Here is a 19,739-nt window from a genome sequence, read left to right as displayed (position 1 = left end):
AGGAAACCACAACAAAGCAGGAAATCATCATTGGAAAGAGAAAAAATACATGCACAGAGTGTGGAAAAAACTTATGTGACTACTCAGCCCTTCTTAATCATCAGAGAATCCACACAGGGGACAGGCCCTACGAATGCTGTGAGTGTGGGAAAACCTTCAGTCGCCGATCAGACCTTTCTAAACATCAGAGAATCCACAAAGGGGACAGGCCCTACGAATGCCGTGAGTGTGGGAAAAGCTTCACTAGCAGCTCAGACGTTTCTAAACATCAGAGAATCCACACAGGGGACAGGCCCTACGAATGCCTTGAGTGTGGGAAAAGCTTCACTAGCAGCTCACACCTTTCTGAACATCAGAGAATCCACACGGGGGAAAGGCCCTACGAATGCCGTGAGTGTGGGAAAAGCTTCACTCAAAGATCAAACCTTTCTGAACATCAGAGAATCCACACGGGGGACAGGCCCTACGAATGCCATGAGTGTGGGAAAACCTTCAATCGTAGATCAGCCCTTTCTGTTCATCAGAGAATCCACACAGGGGACCGGCCCTACAAATGCAGTGAGTGTGGGAAAACCTTCACTCAAACATCAACCCTTTCTGTTCATCAGAGGAGCCACACAGGGGACAGGCCCTACGAATGCCGTGAGTGTGGAAAAACCTTCTCTTGGCACTCAGCTCATATTAGCCATCAGAGAATCTGCAAGGGCAGTGAACACCATAAAACCCTCTAGGGCTATCAATTTTTTTTCTTTCATACTTTTCCTGATTCCCACATAATAACTTTTTTAATCTGTTTGAACTGTTTGCAGCACTGTTATCCCTCAGCTTGGCCAGATGAGTGGCCCATTTATGCCTTTTGTAGTTTGCCTTCTTTTGAGGTGGGCCCATTTGTCCTTTCTATCAACTCAATTATCCCACAAGTAACTGGAGTGTGCCCTTCTTATGAGGAACCAGAGAGCATCACATTTATACCTTTCCTCCTATTGCAAAGTGATTGTTAGAGTCGCCAGTGATACAGATTGAATCCTTGCCAGTTGTTCTCACGTTGCTCTGGGTTGTGCTAAAGAGCAGTTACATTGGGAATTTTTCATGTTATAGTTAAATAAAGAGGAGCAGGGGAAAAAAGTGTCATTTCAGGCTCTGTGACACTGGAAGGAGATGGGGTGGTTCAGAGATTCCCTCCTTCCCCATCACTCCAGAACTGTTACATTTTGGCTTCTCTGTGCAGAGTTTATTTTCATCACATTCTATCCCTCCACTTCTCAAAATGTCATATGAGGAAGAGTTCTCAGCTCTCCGTGCTTGGAGATGATGCTTTGATTTCTTTCCTCCTATATCAGAGTCGCTATGACTGGAGATGAAAGTGTCAAAGACCTGGAAGGGGAATTTAAATGAATCCCAAACATAGTGTGATTATTTGGCATTTAAATTCCAGGTTTCATCTATTGGTAAAGCCACTTCCTGCAAGAGGACTATTTTGTCCCCCATTATGGGATGCTGGGATGCTTACAATTTTGTAAATAATATAACTGACTATTGAGAGAGTGCTGAGTGAAGCTGCTTTGAATGGATCAGAGGAGAATGTGATGGGAGAATCTCTTGTCCTGATTCTAACTAATCAGATGTAACCTGCTCTGGAATTTCTCTTGATACTTTCATTGCCATGTATTCTGTCTCTCTGTGATGTGGGTTTCTCTCTTTCCTGAAGGCTGTTTGCTCACCCAATTGGATATTAGTTCAGTTCAATAGGACGTAGCTCAGATTTCTTGGAGAATTGAAGACAAATGACCATTTCCTAAAATCCTCATTTGTCACTTCAGCTTTGCTTTTTCCCACCCCTCCATGATGACAGTTCAAGTGCAGTTCTGTCAACAGTGGAGAACTCTCCAATTTACTGCACATGCTAACAAAGAAACAGCAGTGATTTAAAATCTCTATTCGGAAATGGTGAACAACAGCAGAACCCCAACTAACTGAGGGAAGTGCATATGATCACAGTGGAGTTCAATTATTTAAGTCAGTATTTTCTCAGATGATTTGGGGAGAGAATTCCACATTATGTGATTTTTAACTTGGCAAAGTGCCCATGTATTTGGTTCCCGAAGCATTTTTGTAACCCATGACCCACAGAAGATCTTTCCTATTCGGAATGCTCCCCTTCATGATGCAGGTGTTGAGGAAAGAGAAGTGGTATTTTTGTTCAATTTATCCTTAATAGATGCAAAAAATGTGTATAAAATGAAATCAGTGTTGGAAATCTAATAGCAACAGAAAAATAGCTATTTTTAAATAGAAATTCTAGCTCTGGTAATGAAGATTCTGATCCAGGCCTGTATCCAGTCCCTTGCCTGGACCTGTGTCACCAAATTAAAGAAAAGCTGGGCACGTTTCCGGAAGCCATTGCTTACGACACAGCTGAGATTTTGAGTGGTTTTGTAAAGGATTCTACTTCTGAGAAGTGTAAATTTACCCTAAAAAGGGCAAGGAAACAAAGGGCATCAGGAATGTATGTTTTTCGGATGAGGCAAGAAAAGGAGTAGCATTGTCCTCTTGGGTAGCCCCTGTTCAATTCCAGGTCAGAAAGCAAAACTCTTCTGCAAGAATATCCAAAAAATATTGTGTTTCACTTCACTTCATAAGTACAGTTGTGTGGCAATTAAATGATGACCCTAAAATTTCATAAAAGCAAAGAACGCTGAACGAAAAAGTGTGGGAAATACGGCTGTATCTGAGAAAATGGCTTGGAATGAAGGAAGACAAAAATTGATCGGTTGAGAGAAAAGACCCTGTTTCCCCCTAGTTTGGAACGTCTCTCACAACTACTGGAATAGAAAAGCTAAACAAATGGTGCTCTATTGTTGCAAAGGAGATTGAAGTGAGGCCATTTTCTCCAGATAAAAGAAAATGGTCATGTCAGGAGTGGGATTTGAAACCACGTCTCTATGCAGAAACCAGAACACCCAAGAGAGAGGAAAAAAGAGTCTTAAAACTGGCACTTTGGACCAGTCCACAATCCTAACGCTACAAAGAATGTGACTTATCAACCCTAGTTTTCATTAATATTTGATGACACTCTTTAGGGAGGCCAAGATGGCACATCTCTTTCAACTCCTAGAGACCTTCTCCAGCACAGCTGATTTTTAGGCACACTCACCCGGACCTAAAGTTACACGTTTCCTGGAGTTCCATGAGTTCCGCAGTGTTGGAATCTCCCTGCTCACGTTTTAAGTGAACAAAAGATGGGTGCTGGCATTCGGAGACCCTCAAAATCCTGCCCTGGGGGCCAGACAGTTAAGCAACCAGCATCCACAACCTCTACCATGATAGCATCCTGTCTGGCAACAACTCACTTATCAATAGCTGGGGTCTGAAATCCTCATTTCTTTGTGGTTCTATCACTGTAGTCTCCACTTTCCTGTTGCTTGTCTGTATAATCTCTGTCTGGTTCTGTGATTGTTTCTGTCTGCTGGATAATTAATTTGTTGGGTGTAAAGCAATTCAGGTGGTGGGGTATAACTGGTTAGATAATCATGTTACAATATGTTAGGATTGGTTACATTTCAGTAAAATGATTGGTTAAGGTATAGCTAAGCAGAACTCCAGTTTTACTATATAGTCTGCAGTCAATGAGGAAGTAAGGGGGGGAATGGAATGAGGGTTGGGGAATTGGAGTTATGTTTTGCTAAGGGGTGGAATAGGAAGAGGGAATGGGAACAGGGACATAGACAAGCCTCTGTGGTGTCAGAGCTGGGAAGGGTGATGCCGAGGAAGGAAATAGGAATCATTGCTTGCTGGAAGTTTACCCCAATAAACATTGAATTGTTTGCACCTCTTGAACTGCGGGTATTGCTGCTCTCAGGTCATGCGAGAAGGACCAGGGAATGGGAGGGTGATGTACGTCTTTCAGGGTGTGAAAAACCCTGGAATCAGTATAATTAAGCTGCCCTAAGCCATGGTTAGATAGTGCTAAATGAAAGGAAAGATTGTTCTGTCAATGTAGCTATTACAGGGATGGAAAACCCCTCCACTCACTGTAGCAACTGTCTACTCCACAGTGCTGTAGCAGTGTCACAGCAACATTTTAAGTGTAGACAGCCTCAGAGTGAGACCAGGTCTGGCTCTGTGGATGCTCCGGCACTACAACAAGAGCAGTGACAATACACTAATGCTTCCGTAGTTGGCAGGATTCAAACTTGCCTGGGGAGACCCCAGTGGATTTCTAGTCCATCGCCTTAACCACTCGGCCATAACTACTTGATGTATAGGTGCTTCACTACACAATGATTCTGTTCTCACTGAATTGTCACTTCAAATTGCTCAGACCAGCTCCCCCAGCACACTCCTGACTGTGCATTAGTGTAAGTGTGTCCATGGCTGAACAACAAGGGTTCCTGCCCATTTCCCTTCCGGCTGGAGCATGATTAGAGAGTGTATGTGGTTAATGACATTGCTATAGATTGTTGTTCATTCCCCACACTGACAATTCAGACCGTCCCGTTCCTCTTCGAATCTCCATCAGATCATGCCAATAGCCGGAGTCAGGATTTCTCTGGGGCACTGAAATGTTTCAGGGGGTTGGTGCGTGAGCTCAGCCTTGCATCCATCCCTGATGTTTCATGGACTAACAACAGGAACGTAAAGAAAGAGCTGATCCAATATCTTACTGTCAGAGGTGATGGTGGCCTTGTCCCTCTGCATGACCATTGCTATTGCAGGAGAGAAGGTTTCAATGGAATCGAATGCCCTGGCTCAGACAAGAGACACAGGGAGGTTTTGCTGTTCATGGATCTGTGCAAAGGAAATTGTGTCTGTGTGAAATTGAGAGAGGAAATGAAATGTCCCCATGGTGGCCCAATGCCCTAAGGAATGTGGGCGATGGACTCCGGCTGGGAAATGATTTCACAGGATCAATGTATCGCCCTGATTAAAAGCTATGGCTAAAAGGCAGCCACTGTTGTTAGTACCTGAACCTGTGTAGGGACGCCCGAGTGGGTATCAAGTCCATTGCCTCAACCAGGGGTAGTCGATTATTTTATCAAGATTCAAATTTCTTGGTCAAGGTATAGTCAATGTATAGACGCCAGAGAAAATAAGACACTGATGATGATAAGAAGAATATAGAAATATTTTGCCGTCACTATGGGCATAACTATGATAATTGTTTTGTGTTTCACTCTTTATGGCACCACCTTCCTTCCCTTTAGACTTCTAGTTTACCAAAGGTAAAACTAAACATCTCTTCAGATACCAGGGAGTGTTTGTGTTCATTCCTGCTAGCTACACAGGGATTTGATGTAGCTGCTTTCCGTCCTCCGGCTTTGGTGGGATAAGTAACATTTCAGGCTGTCACTGAACTGAAGGAGGGAGATCATTTTTTGACAGATTATGCCTCCTCTTAAAGGTGTTTGTCTGGCAGCCTTGGTTCCCAGGTCTCTCCCGAGGGAAGAAAGTTTCTGTGCAAAATACCAAACCTTTTAACAGAGCGGAGGGAAAGGCAACGGCCACATGATGAGGCCAATATGTACCACAACATGATTCTTTTATGTGGGATGACATCACCTTTCAATGGGGTTCTGGGGGGAAGGAAAAGCAGCAATGGCGAGACTGAGTGGGCTCCTTTCTGGCTGACATGGTGGGCTGTGGGGGGGTGGGGTTGGGAGTTGCCTATAAGCCGTAAGTGGACTTGGTGCAGTGAAAACCGCTGCTCCATTCTGGCTGACCTGGGGGTGCCATTGATGACATGTGAGTGGGGGCAGGGCGCTGGCTGTGAGCAAATGGGATCCAGGAAGCCCCAGCCTGCCCCTCCAAGGGCCAAGTCTTCTTCTTCTCTCCTGCCACGGGGAGCCTGGCCTAGAGCCTGCCCAGCATGTGCTGCAGCTCAAGCATTAAGCCTTTCTGTGTGGCCTGTGCTGGAGCTGACCCTGGACCCCTGTGGGGCACTGTTGGGGGAAATCCCGACTGCAAATAATTCTGGCCAAAAGATCAACCCATTGGGTGGAATGGGGCAAGCTGGAGGCCTGGTGCCTTAGTCTGTGGGGCCAGCAGGTCAAGCCATTTTCCTGCATGTGGGGGGGGGGGAGGCAGCCGCTGTGGTTAGCCCTTCCTGCTCCCTGCACTGCTGCACCCTAAAATCCCTGTCGGCCGGCAAGATGGGCTGGGAGCCTGGAGAGAGAAGGCAAAGGGGTGGCCCGAGCCCCCTCGGCCCCTGCCCCAGGCAGCCCACAGAGACCTGATGCCTCCCCAAGTGACACACGGAGATGTGCCAGCAGCGCTATGGCGGCTCCCTGCCCACTCTGCCCCCTCCCTCCCTGCCACACTGCTCCTGGAAGTGGCCGGCATATCCCTGCAGCCCTGAGTGCAAACGCCACAGCTGACCCGCCCCCGTATCCCACTGCCTAGGAGCCACTGCTGGAGGGGAGTGTGTGTCAGTCACTTTGGGAGCTGTGCTGCCCGAGGTAAGCACCTCCACCCCCGACCACCTCCTGCACCCCTACCCCTGCCCCAGCACAGAGGCTCCCTGTGTCTTGAACAAGCACTTTCAAGGATTGGTCAAGAACTTCTGCTCTGTTTCTGTGAAAGAGACACAAAAAAGGGAGCCCAACGGACAAGTTTAGTTCACACGCACAAACTGGCAGGGCCAAGCCTGGATCTCTCAGTTACTCAGAAGGCTCTTCAGCCAGTCTCCCCAAAGGCCAGTCTCTAGAGGCTTTTGTGACATGATGTACTTCAAAATAGCTCCCTGTAGCTCACATAGTCATCATTCATATATGGCTGTGATATGTCTTACAAACCATTCCATGTAAGTTATCGTATGAAAAGTCATGATCTGCTGAAATCGGTTATTCTGTCCAAATATGTATAGCATGAGGGTGTGTGAAGTTATGCATTTTGCTGTATGGTTGTTACTGAAATAGGCTATAATTTTGCTAGTGACCCCTGCCGAGGAGGGTGTTCAACAGCCATGAATCAGCAGAGGAATTGTAATTAAGGGATTTCCAATTCAGTGACAGATGCCCAAACACAACACTGTGGGGACCGCTCAAGTCTATGACTCAGTTGCACAAGACCACACCAGGAGGATTCCCCAACCTAGTGACTCAGCAGAGCCCACCCGGACACGTCTGGGCAAGTGTCTTCTAGACACTTGAACTAAGGATATAAAATAGGAGACTGTGGCATCATGTTTTTGCCTTTCTCCTCCCCCACCTATGCTGGAAGCAGCAGGAATCCTGAGAAAATGAAGGTCATCTGAGGACAGTAATCCAGGTTTTAGGGGGAATTCTATGTATTAAGGAGGGTAACATCCAGTAGGATGAGAAAATTGCTTGACCTAACTACTGCCTAGTGTAATAAGGTGTAAAGTTTAGATTTTGCTGTGGTCATACAGTGCTTAGTGCTCTGCGTTCTGGCCTCAAGAGCCATGGATGCAAGTTGAGTTACGATGACCTTTTCCTTGTCTCCACATTTCTTATGTGCCTCCTTCTGACACTTGTCAGAAAAAACAACTGGTTTCTTTTGCAAGCATTTGCATTGCAAGGCAGAGGCAGTCTTCTCTGTTTCCGCAAAAGAGTCACCAAAAGGTGGGAAGAGCAGACACATTTGTTAAGGCACTACTGGGAGCTGCATCCCTAACTCCACTTTACCTGGCAGGTGAGTCACCCAGCTTAGCCACGGTGCAACTCTCTGGGACTTTTCTCCCAACCGCTCCATTTTTCATCAATGACAATCAAAAGGAAGGTGACATGACATCTGTGTGTGAACATCTCCAGGGAATCACAAGGATGTGTGGCGCAGGCTCTCATGTTGCAGCAATTGCAGTTGAAGCAACCGCCATGCCAATGCCAGTCATAGCAGCGTTTTCATCAACTCCAGGTTTGTGATTTGATTGTTTCCAATGCTTCTCTCCAAAGAAGCCTTTTCCTTAGCAAGCAATGACTTGGATACCAAGGGAGGCCTCTTCTGTTTCCTAGGAAGACCCAGGAAAATGTGAGCAGAGGAGACAAAAGCCATACACTAAGGCACCACTGGGAGTTGAACCCAGGATCTCCTGTTTACTAGACAGGTGCTTTAGCCAGCTAAGCCATGGTGCCTGCCTGAAGAAGGTATTTGCAACTGTTTCATTTGATGGTTCAAGTCAACACCTGCAAATTTGAAAGTACTGACGTTCCCCATTTCCCTCAAGACTTGCAGACCTTGAGGTGTCTGGCTCTCTGTGCACAGAAAGCCACAGCTGAGTAGACAGAGGGCTTCTAACATGTGCCTCTCCCACCAGTCACTGTGATCATATAATGGTTAGTGATCTGTGTTTCAGTCGCAGCAACCTTGGCTCAGTTCTGAGTCATGGTAACCTTTCCTTCAGCTCCAGACTTCTCATTTGCCACTTTCCATGTGTGGTGGGCTGTCTGCCCCAAACAAGCAGGAGAAAGATTAAGGCAGCCTTGAAGAGGCTGTGCAGAACCCAGCCTATCAAGAAAGGGCTTATTGGGAGAGCCAATCAGGAGAAGGCTTGCTGGAGCAGCCCATATATAAAGAGCTGCTCAGCACAGCAAGACTTAGTCACTCCTTGGAGTTTGAGGAGGGAGGGTTGGCTGCTGTGAACGAAGGAAGGAAGGAAGGAAGGAGCCGGGAGGGCACCATGATCAGAGTAGTGCTGGGGTAAGGGGTGCATGAGTGACCTCCTGCCTGACTACTGCCAGTCTAAGGCCCTGATACAAAGGTGGAGGAAGGTTCTAGGTCTGTTGGGAAATGGTCCAGGGAAACAGATGGCAGGGTTGGAGGTTCACACCTTTTGCCTCAGTAGTCACTGACACAGGTGGCTACACCCTGGACTGCAGCCGGCCACTGAGGCAAGTGTCTGGGTAGAGGACACCCCCCCCACCCAGCAGCGGGGAGAGAACTGAGTGGGGCACAGCCAGAGGGCTGTGTCCATAAGAGGACACTGAAGTCCTGAGAGCAACATGGGTCCTAATGATAGAACAGATGGTGGCCAGACGCTACTAGATGAAGGTGCACCGATGAACCAGAGCTAATTGCTAGGATGGTCAGCAGGAGGTGCTGTGGTGAGGCATGCCCCATGGCACCGAGACTTAGCCGCAAGGAAGGCTCTCTCTGTCTTGAACAAGCACTTAGAAGGATTCTGCTGACAGATCTTTTCTTTTTCTGAAAAGAGATACAAAAAAAGGAGCCAACAGACACACTAGGTTCGGCAAGGAAGAACTGGCAGGCCAAGCCAGGCTCTCCTGATTAGTAGGAAGGTTCTTCAACCAGCTCTTCACAAAGATCACTGTCTAGAGACCTTTTAATAGCCACTGCAGATGTTCACCACAAAAGAGATGCCAAAATGGAGTTCTCCATTGCCTGCAGCCATCACGCTACCAGGAGTTCTGTGCACAGAGAGGCCCCTGCTGGTGGCAAAAGGCTTTGGTAGAGACTCTTCTGACACCACCCGTTCTCATATAGTGTTTAGCGCTCTGTGTTGTGGCTTCAGCATCCACAGATGCCAGTTCAATTGGGGGACATTTTTCCTGTCTCCACATTTGTCTAATGGCTCCTTTCAACACTTGTCACCAAAAAGACCTGTTTCTTTTGCAAGCGATGTACAGCTAGGCAAAGGCAGTCTTCTCCATTTCCTCAAAAGATCACCAAGCTGTGGGGAGAGGAGACACATTCAGCCAAGCTGGATGCTGAATCTCCTCTTTATTCAGCAGGTGTCTGTGAAGGACATAAATCTCCATCGTGTAGAGGTCACGAATAGGACTTTATTACACACAGTGCTGGCGGAGTGCTTATTAGGCTCAGAGACACTGTTAGTTAATTAATTACAGTAGAATATATAGATTTTCCACGGGCGGGGGAAAGTGACAGGCTAGGCAGTTCCACACCCTGGGACGGGTTTTGCAAGACAGGATAAGCACATTAGCCAATGATTAACAGATTAGATAATGTCTCCACCCATGGTCTCAAGTTAGCAAGTTAACATTTCATTAATACTTTGCTAAAATGTTATTAGTATAAAATATATATGTTGAATTCTGATTTGGGATCCATAGGAATGGAGCAACTCCTTTGATTGTCCAACAGGTACATTCCTAGGGGTTAAAGCAAAGAAAGTGTGAAAGTATATGGCAATAAAGATTGTTTTCTGTGTGTCTAAAGGCAGGCATTGGTCCCTTGGAAGGGAGGTGGAAGGATGCCATATCTTATACTGACGTGCCAACTTTTCATAAACTCAAGGTTGGATCTGTGGGAAGAATGTCTCCCTAGAGAAGAAACAAACACAATAGGAATAGGGATTCTTTGTTCAGTCTGCAATTCTGAATAAGACACAATCATTTAGTTCTAAGCTCCAACACCTGGCAATTTGCTGACCAGGCCTATTTTAGCAAGCAAGGCTTTCTGTTTACCCCAGCTTTCTCTTAGCTGGTCACTATTTGCTAGGCCTCTGGTCCTTGACCATACTCTGGACTTTGGGTCTGGAAAAGAACTGGCACAATCCATAGACCAGGTTGTTATATAAAATGCACATGGATTTGAACCCTTCACATACAGTAATGGCAAAGTTCTTGGTTCAGGCTTGTAACAGTGATGGAATAAACTGCAGGTTCAAATCAAGACTCTGGAGTCTATTCAAAGCTGGGATGGGTCATTCAGTCCTTTGTACAGAGCTTCAGTTTGTAGCAAAGTCCCTCCAGAGGTATGAAGCAGGATTGAAGACAAGATGGAGACGAGGCATCAGCCTTTTATAGTCTCTTGCCATGTTGTCTTTGCTTTCTTTGTCCCAAGGACACTCTATCCAGCACGTGGTATAGAAAAACCTTAGAGTTCTCTCCATAGGCAGGTCCCTGCTACCTTGCTGAGTCACAAGGTGTATCTGTCTTCTCTCAATGGGGCGATTGTATAGCTGATGGTCCTTAATGGGCCATCAAGCAGGCTAGACAGAACTGACACCGGAAGCAGAGCACAAGATTGAAATACGGGCAGCATGGAGCCAATATTCATAACGTCAACTAAAAAAATGATACACATCTAGAGATAGCATCATTATAATCAACCAATCAGAACCTCTCCATAGACCCCTTGCACGACACCTTTCTACAATATTGGCTGTAAATATAGAACAGCAGTCGCAACGGTGATCTATACAGTTACAGATTATGTCAATAATGTCACAGGAGGTGACACGGCATCAGTGAGACTGATACTGGAATACTGCCTTCAGCTTTGGTGTCCTCATTTGAAAAAGATGTTGTGAAACTGGAGCTGGGGCAGAAAAAGCCAACAAATGTTGTGAGGTCTGGAAGAAAATGCCTTCTAGTGAGCTATTGAAAGAGCTCAACCTGTTCAGCTGATCAAAAGAAGATTGAAAGGTGACTTCATTGAAGTGTTGAAGTGCCTTAATGGAGAGAAAAGATTGGATATTAAAGGACTCTTTAAAATAGCAGAGAAAGGAATAACAAGACCCAATGGCTGGAAGGTGAAAAGAGACAAATTCATATTACAACTAAGGCACAAATATTCAACAGCGAGGATGATTCACCACAGGAACAAGCTACCAAGGAAAGTGGTGGATTCTCCATCTCCTGATGTCATTTCATGAAGACTAGATGCCTTTCTGGAATGTGTTTGCCCCCAAAGTAGCTCTTGTGTCCTGCAGGAGGCCTGTGATACACAGGGGGTCAGATTAGATGCTCTAATGGTCTCTTCTGGCCCTAAAGTCGACTAATTTCTGAAAAACTGAGTGTAGCATTGGGAGCAGCGTCTGATGTTTCCCTGTCTAGCCGGCTTGCTGCCTAGAACGAACGCTCCTTGAGTGGGGTGATCCACAGGGAGTAACTCAAACCTCCACAGTGCCTGGCCAGGGGCAGGACATTAGCCCAGCAAGGGAGGGGTGTGGCAGTGACATCACAAAGGCCTTTTGCAAGACCTCAGACTATTGGTCAAAGGTGTGGGGGGGAGGTGGTGACCTCACAGAGAGATGCTGCCATCAGCCAGGCAGGACAGGGGCGAGGGGCCAGGGAAACCTCAGAGACCCCTGTGGCTTTGCTTCAGCAAGTCTCCTTCTCCAGGTCTCTCTCTGAGGACTGAGAGAGTATTCGAGTTCACGGACGTGAGCGCCAGGAGGAACCTCTTTCGAGTTTTCTCCTTCCCTTTTAGTGATTTTACTAGAAAACAGCCGTCCCTGTTTAGAAGGTAAGAGCCTCCTCGAGGGAAGGGGTGTCATGGGGTGTCACAGTTTGGATGCCGGTGCCCCCCCCCATGTATGGAAGTTCCCGCCCCCTGCTCTGTGTTCGCAGGGCCGGAGAGCAGCATTCCACGGCAGTGATTTGCTCCTGGCTGCCGGAGCAGAACAGCAGGCTAAGCTGCCAGAACTTCCTAGAGCTATGAAAGGGGAGAGGCCCAGCCTCTTTAGCAGGAATGCAGGGCAGGTGAGTTCACGGCAGGCATTGTGGGATACTGGCAGAGGCCAGTTATGGTGATTTAATGACCAGCAGCATTTACACTAGCACTCTGTCACTGTAAGTTTGCTGCAAAAAGCTCTAGGCCTCTCATCGAAGTGGTTTTATTTTGTCACCAAAACAGGGCAGTTTTGTCGCCAGACGTGGCATTGCAGTGTGTACACCAGCCACACCAAGCTGCCGACCGAGGGAGCGTTGTGTGTTCTTCACACACCTGAGCAATATATTTCTGCTGAAACAACTTTGTAGTGCAGACCTGGCCAAAGATTCACACACACACACAGCTTGCAAGGAAAACGTCACCTCCTCCTCTGCTTTGCAGAATCCAAACACAAGGAAAGCTTGTCAGGTCCTGGTGGAGATGGCAGGGAGTCAGGTGTGGGCAGACACTATATCTTACACCCAGGCAGGCACCATGACTTAGCCGGCTAAAGCACCTGCCTTGTAAACAGGTGATCCTGGGTTCCACTCCCACGGGTGGTTTTGGGGGCACCTGCTATTGGCTACTGTCAGAGGACAAGATTCAGAGCTAGATGGGCCTTTGGTCTAGCCCAGTGTGGTTTTTCTCATGGTTTAAATTACACTCATGGGCACTGATGATAGAGTTACTGAAAGTTTGGGAGTTAGGCGCTGATAGATCAGTGGTCCAAGCCCCTTGTAGACACCCCCCCTCCCTCTGGGACAGGGGCAGGTCTGAGCTCTTGCACCAACTGCTCATTGTGGCTGCCAGAACCTGTGAGTGGCTCATTTCGTTTGCACGCTGGGTTAAGTCCTGCTTTGTGCACCGTGTCTGAGAATGAAAATCCTAAACCACCTTTGAAATGACCAATGCAGCAGGACGTGTCATTGTCCCTGCCCCAAAGCAGACAGACCAATGGAGAAATGCCGTCGAGTCCAAGGTAATACTTCACTGCGGTTTTACCATTTCCACTTGCTAAATTCCCTCCTATCTGCCCAGCCCAGGTGTCCTCTGCCTCAGCTGCTGCTCCCGGCCTGCTCTAGAGTCAAATATGCAGGGCCCCCAGGGGAACAGAGGCTGGGACAGGGCAGCAGCGTGGGTTGGGCTGGGCAGATGCTGGGAGTTCTCGTTCCCTGAGAACTGGCCTGGCTCCCTTCTCAACAGCAAACAACTCAATTCCACACCCCCTCCACAGAAAAATCAGCCTGGAGCCAAGGGCAGCAGGGGACGATTCCCTCTAGTTCCCACCGAGGCAGGAGAGAACCCAGGGCCTTTCTAGCAGAGCTTATGGAACCAACGTGGGGAAACCAGCCTTTAATAACAGGCAGTTCACGTTTAAGCTCAGTGTTTTTAACAATTTTTACAACCTTAAATAACCCTTCCATCACAGTGTCACTATCCATAACATTGCTTCAGCCTTATAGGTTCCCAAGTGCAAAACTCAACATCTCTTCAAACACAAGAGAGTGCAGATCAGTCAGTGTTCAGAGTCATCCCACATAAAAGAATCATGTTGTGGTACATATTGGCCTCATCATGTGGCCGTTCCCTTTCCCTCCGCTCTGTTAAAAGGTTTGGTATTTTGCACAGAAACTTTCTTCCCTCAGGAGAGACCTGGGAACCAAGGCTGCCAGATAAACACCTTTAAGAGGAGGCGTAACCTGTCAAAAAAGGATCTCCCTCCTTCAGTTCAGTGACAGCCTGAAATGTTACTTATCCCGGCAGAGCCGGAGGATTGAAAGCAGCTACATCAAATCCCTGGTATCTGAAGAGTTGTTTAGTTTTACCCTTGGTAAACTAGAAGTCTAAAGACTAAGGCTAAGACTTGCATCTGAAGAAGTGGGTATTCACCCACGAAAGCTCATGCTGCAGAACGTCTGTTAGTCTATAAGGTGCCACAGGATTCTTTGTTGCTTTTAGAAGTCTAAAGGGAAGGAAGGTGGTGCCATATATAAAGAGTGAAACACAAAACAATCATAGTTATGCCCATAGTGACTGCAAAATATTTCTATATTCTTCTCATTAGCATCAGTGTATTATTTTCTCTGGCGTCTATACATTGATTATACCTTGACCAAGAAATTTGAATCTTGATAAAATAATCGACTACCGCTGGTTAAGGCAATGGACTCGATACCCACTCGGGTGTCCCTACACAGGTTCAGGTACTAACAACAGTGGCTGCTTTTTAGCAAGAGTTCCTGCCCATTTCCCTTCCGGCTGGAGCATGATTAGAGTGTGTTTGTGGTTAACGACATTGCTATAGATTGTTGTTCATTCCCCACACTGACAATTCAGACCGTCCAGTTCCTATTCAAATCTCCACCAGATCATGCCAATAGCCGGAGTCAGGATTTCTCTGGGGCGCTGAAATGTTTCAGGGGGTTGGTGCATGAACTCAGCCTTGCATCCATCCCTGATGTTTCATGGACTAACAACAGCAGCATAAAGAAAGAGCTGATCCAATATCTCACTGTCAGAGGTGAAGGTGGCCTCGTCCCGTCTGCATGACCATTGCCATTGCAGGAGAGAAGGTGTCAATGGAATCGAATGCGCTGGCTCAGACAAGAGACACAGGGAGGTTTTGCTGTTCATGGATCGGTGCAAAGGAAATTGTGTCTCTGTGTGAAATTGAGGAGGGAAATGAAACGTCCACATGGTGGCCCAATGCCCTAAGGAATGTGGGTGATGGACTACAGCTGGGAAATGATTTTACAGGATCAATGTATTGCCCTGATTAAAAGCTCTGGCTAAAAGGCAGCCACTGTTGTCAGTACCTGAACCTGCAGACTATATAGTAAAATTGGAGTTCTGCTTAGCTATACCTTAACCAATCATTTTACTGAAATGTAACTTACCAATCCTAACATATTGTAACATGATTATCTAACCAGTTATACCCCACTACCTTAATTGCTTTACACCCAACAAATTAATTATCCAGCAGACAGAAACAATCACAGAACCAGACAGAGATTATACAGACAAGCAATAGGAAAGTGGAGACTACAGTGATAGAACAAAGAAATGAGGATTTCAGACCCCAGCTATTGATAAGTGAGTTGTTGCCAGACAGGATGCTATCATGGTAGAGGTTGTGGATGCTGGTTGCTTAACTGTCTGGCCCCCAGGGCAGGATTTTGAGGGTCTCAGAATGCCAGCACCCATCTTTTGTTCGCTTAAAACGTGAGCAGGGAGATTCCAACACTGCGGAACTCATGGAACTCCAGGAAACGTGTAACTTTAGGTCTGGGTGAGTGTGCCTAAAAATCAGCTGTGCTGGAGAAGGTCTCCAGGAGTTGAAAGAGATGTGCCATCTTGGCCTCCCTAAAGAGTGTCATCAAATATTAATGAAAACTAGGGTTGATAAGTCACATTCTTTGTAGCGTTAGGATTGTGGACTGGTCCAAAGTGCCAGTCTTAAGACTCTTTTTTCCTCTCTCTTGGGTGTTCTGGTTTCTGCATAGAGACGTGGTTTCAAATCCCACTCCTGACATGACCATTTTCTTTTGTCTGGAGAAAATGGCCTCACTTCAATCTCCTTTGCAACAATAGAGCACCATTTGTTTAGCTTTTCTATTCCAGTAGTTGTGAGAGACGTTCCAAACTAGGGGGAAACAAGGCCTTTTCTCTCGACCGATCAATTTTTGTCTTCCTTCTTTCCAAGCCATTTTCTCAGATACAGCCGTATTTCCCACACTTTTTTATTCAGCGTTCTTTGCTTTTATGAAATTTTAGGGTCATCACTTAATTGCCACACAACTGTACTTATGAAGTGAAGTGAAACACAATATTTTTTGGATATTCTTGCAGGAGAGTTTTGCTTTCTGACCTGGAATTGAACAGGGGCTACCCAAGGGGGACAATGCTACTCCCTTTTCTTGCCTCATCCGAAAAAACATACATTCCTGATGCCCTTTGTTTCCTTGCCCTTTTTAGGGTAAATTTACACTTCTCAGAAGTAGAATCCTTTACAAAACCACTCAAAATCTCAGCAGTGTCATAAGCAATGGCTTCCGGAAACATGCCCAGCTTTTCTTTAATTTGGTGACACGGGTCCAGGCAAGGGACTGGATACAGGCCTGGATCAGAATCTTCATTACCAGAGCTAGAATTTCTATTTAAAAATAGCTATTTTTCTGCTGCTATTAGATTTCCAACACTGATTTCATTTTATACACATTTTTTGCATCTATTAACGATAAATTGAACAAAAATACCACTTCTCTTTCCTCAACACCTGCATCATGAAGGGGAGCATTCCGAATAGGAAAGATCTTCTGTGGGGCCTGGGTTACAAAAATGCTTCGGGAACCAAATTCATGGGCATTTTGCCAAGTTAAAAATCACTTAATGTTGAATTCTCTCCCCAAATCATCTGAGAAAATACTGACTTAAATAATTGAACTCCACTGTGATCATATGCACTTCCTTCAGTTAGTTGGGGTTCTGCTGTTGTTCACCATTTCCGAATGGAGATTTTAAATCACTGCTGTTTCTTTGTTAGCATGTGCAGTAAATTGGAGAGTTCTCCACTGTTGACAGAACTGCACTTGAACTTTCTCCATGTCACCATGGAGGGGTGGGGAAAAAGCAAAGCTGAAGTGACAAATGAGGATTTTAGGAAATGGTCATTTGTCTTCAATTCTCCAAGAAATCTGAGCTACGTCCTATCAAACTGAACTAATATCCAATTGGGTGAGCAAAAAGCCTTCAGGAAAGAGAGAAACCCACATCACAGAGACACAGAATACATGACAATGAAAGTATCAAGAGACATTCCAGAGCAGGTTACATCTGATTATTTAGAATCAGGACAAGAGAGTCTCCCATCACATTCTCCTCTGATCCATTCAAAGCAGCTTCACTCAGCACTCTCTCAATAGTCAGTTATGTTATTTACAAAATTGTAAGTATCCCAGTATCCCATAATGGGGGACAAAATAGTCCTCTTGCCAGAAGTGGCTTTACCAATACATGAAACCTCGAATTTAAACACCAAATAATCACACTATGTTTGGGATCCATTTAAATTCCCCTTCCAGGTCTTTGACACTTTCAGCTCCAGTCATAGCGACTCTGATATAGGAGGAAAGAAATCAAAGCATCATCTCCAAGCACAGACAGCTGAGAACTCTTCCTCACATGACATTCTGAGAAGTGGAGGGACAGAATGTGATGAAAATAAACTCTGCACAGAGAAGCCAAAATGTAACAGTTCTGGAGTGATGGGGAAGGAGGGAATCTCTGAACCACCCCATCTCCTTTCAGTGTCACAGAGGCTGAAATGACACTTTTTTCCCCTGCTCCTCTTTATTTAACTATAACATGAAAAATTCCCAATGTAACTGCTCTTCAGCACAACCCAGAGCAACGTGAGAACAACTGGCAAGGATACAATCTGTATCACTGGCGACTCTAACAATCACTTTGCAATCGGAGCAATGGTATAAATGTGACGCTCCCTGGTTCCTCATAGGAAGGGCACACTCCAGTTACTTGTGGGATAATTGAGTTGATAGAAAGGACAAATGGGCCCACCTCAAAAGAAGGCAAACTACAAAAGCCATAAATGGGCCACTCATCTGGCCAAGCTGAGGGATAACGGTGCTGCAAACAGTAACTTTTTAAATCTGTTTGAACTATATGGGAATCAGGAAAAGTATTAAAAAAAAAAAAATGGATAGCCCTAGAGGTTTTTATGGTGTTCACTGCCCTTGCAGATTCTCTGATGGCTAATATGCTCTGAGTGCCAAGAGGTTTTCCCACATTCTCTGCATTCATAGGGCCTTTCCCCGTGTGTGGATTCTCTGATGTTTAGAAAGGCCTGATCTGAGAGTGAAGGTTTTCCCACACTCACGGCATTTGTAGGGCCTGTCCCCTTTGTGGATTCTCTGATGTTTAGAAAGGTCTGAGCTGTGAGTGAAGCTTTTCCCACACTCACGGCATTCGTAGGGCCTGTCCCCTTTGTGGATTCTCTGATGAGCAGAAAGGGCTGAGCTGTGAGTGAAGCTTTTCCCACACTCACGGCATTCAAAGGGCCTGTCCCCTGTGTGGATTCTCTCATGTGCGATAACGTGTGAGCGCTGACTAAAGCTTTTCCCACACTCACGGCATTCATAGGGCCTTTCCCCCGTGTGGATTCTCTGATGAACAGAAAGGGTTGATCTTTGAGTGAAGGTTTTCCCACACTCACGGCATTCGTAGGGTCTGTCCCCTGTGTGGATTCTCTGATGTTTAGAAAGGGCTGAGCTGCTAGTGAAGGTTTTCCAACACTCACTGCATTCATAGGGCCTCTTCTCTGTGTGGATTCTCTGATGAACAGAAAGGGCTGAGCTGTGAGTGAAGCTTTTCCCACACTCACGGCATTCATAGGGCCTCTTCTCTGTGTGGATTCTCTGATGAACAGAAAGGGCTGAGCTGTGAGTGAAGCTTTTCCCACACTCACGGCATTCAAAGGGCCTCTCCCCTGTGTGGATTCTCTCATGTGCGATAACGTGTGAGCGCTGACTAAAGCTTTTCCCACACTCACGGCATTCATAGGGCCTTTCCCCCGTGTGGATTCTCTGATGAACAGAAAGGGCTGAGCTGCTAGTGAAGGTTTTCCCACACCCACTGCATTCATAGGCCCTCTCCCCTGTGTGGATTCTCTGATGAACAGGAAGGGTTGATATTTGAGTGAAGGTTTTCCCACACTCACAGCATTCAGAGGGCCAGTCGCCTGTGTGGATTCTCTGATGATTAAGAAGGGCTGAGTAGTCACATAAGTTTTTTCCACACACTGTGCATATATTTTTTCTCTTTCCAATGATGATTTCCTGCTTTGTTGTGGTTTCCTTGAGGTCCTTCTGAGTTCCCTGAGAGGAAATACGTTTACCCATTTTCACCCCCGGCTGGTTTCCTTGTTCTCTTTCTGGTCTGTGCTGAATCTCGCAGGATTTTTCCTCCTCATGACTCCTGGACACATGGCTTTTTGATCTTTGCAATAATGCTCTGTGTTTATCCACTTGCTGAACATTTTTCTGCTGAGAATTCTGCTCCTCTTTCTCACATGCCATTGCACCACCTGCTGTGAAAAAGACAGAAACATCAAACAGGAATGAAAAGTGAAAAGCCAAACAAACTAAGCGCTGGAGGGAGGTCAAATAAAAATCACAAACTGAACTCCCCCACTCTCTTCCCCAAAACAGGAGAGAGGAGGGGATCAATTTGGCTTTCAAGTCCCATCCAAATTCTCAGGGGGAAGGGAGGAAGCTACTGCCTGGCGTCTGCTAGAATCTACGGGAAGCCATGAGCTATAGTTACTCTGAGGATATGACCCCTGC

General features: G+C 46.2%; 1 protein-coding gene, 1 non-coding gene and 1 pseudogene across 2 annotated transcripts in view; 1 reads left to right on the top strand and 2 right to left on the bottom strand.

Annotated features, from left to right (window-relative positions):
• LOC120381416 (zinc finger protein 271-like) overlaps positions 1-19,739 on the top strand; it is a 1,091,725-nt gene that overhangs the window by 95,844 nt on the left and 976,142 nt on the right. Inside the window, exon 4 of the mRNA XM_039499604.1 lies at positions 125-667. Coding sequence (XP_039355538.1) covers positions 125-667 — 543 coding nt within the window. The remainder of the gene's footprint in view (positions 1-124; positions 668-19,739) is intronic.
• Positions 8,017-8,090, bottom strand: TRNAT-AGU. The gene has a single exon. It is a non-coding gene; the product is annotated as a tRNA-Thr (tRNA).
• On the bottom strand, positions 17,556-19,163 carry LOC120381372 (annotated as a pseudogene).

The sequence above is a fragment of the Mauremys reevesii genome, linkage group 14 (genome assembly GCF_016161935.1).
Source record: "Mauremys reevesii isolate NIE-2019 linkage group 14, ASM1616193v1, whole genome shotgun sequence".
Classification (NCBI taxonomy): domain Eukaryota; kingdom Metazoa; phylum Chordata; order Testudines; family Geoemydidae; genus Mauremys; species Mauremys reevesii.
The sequence above is the reverse complement of the archived record's forward strand: the minus strand, read 5'-3'. Positions and strand labels throughout refer to the sequence as shown.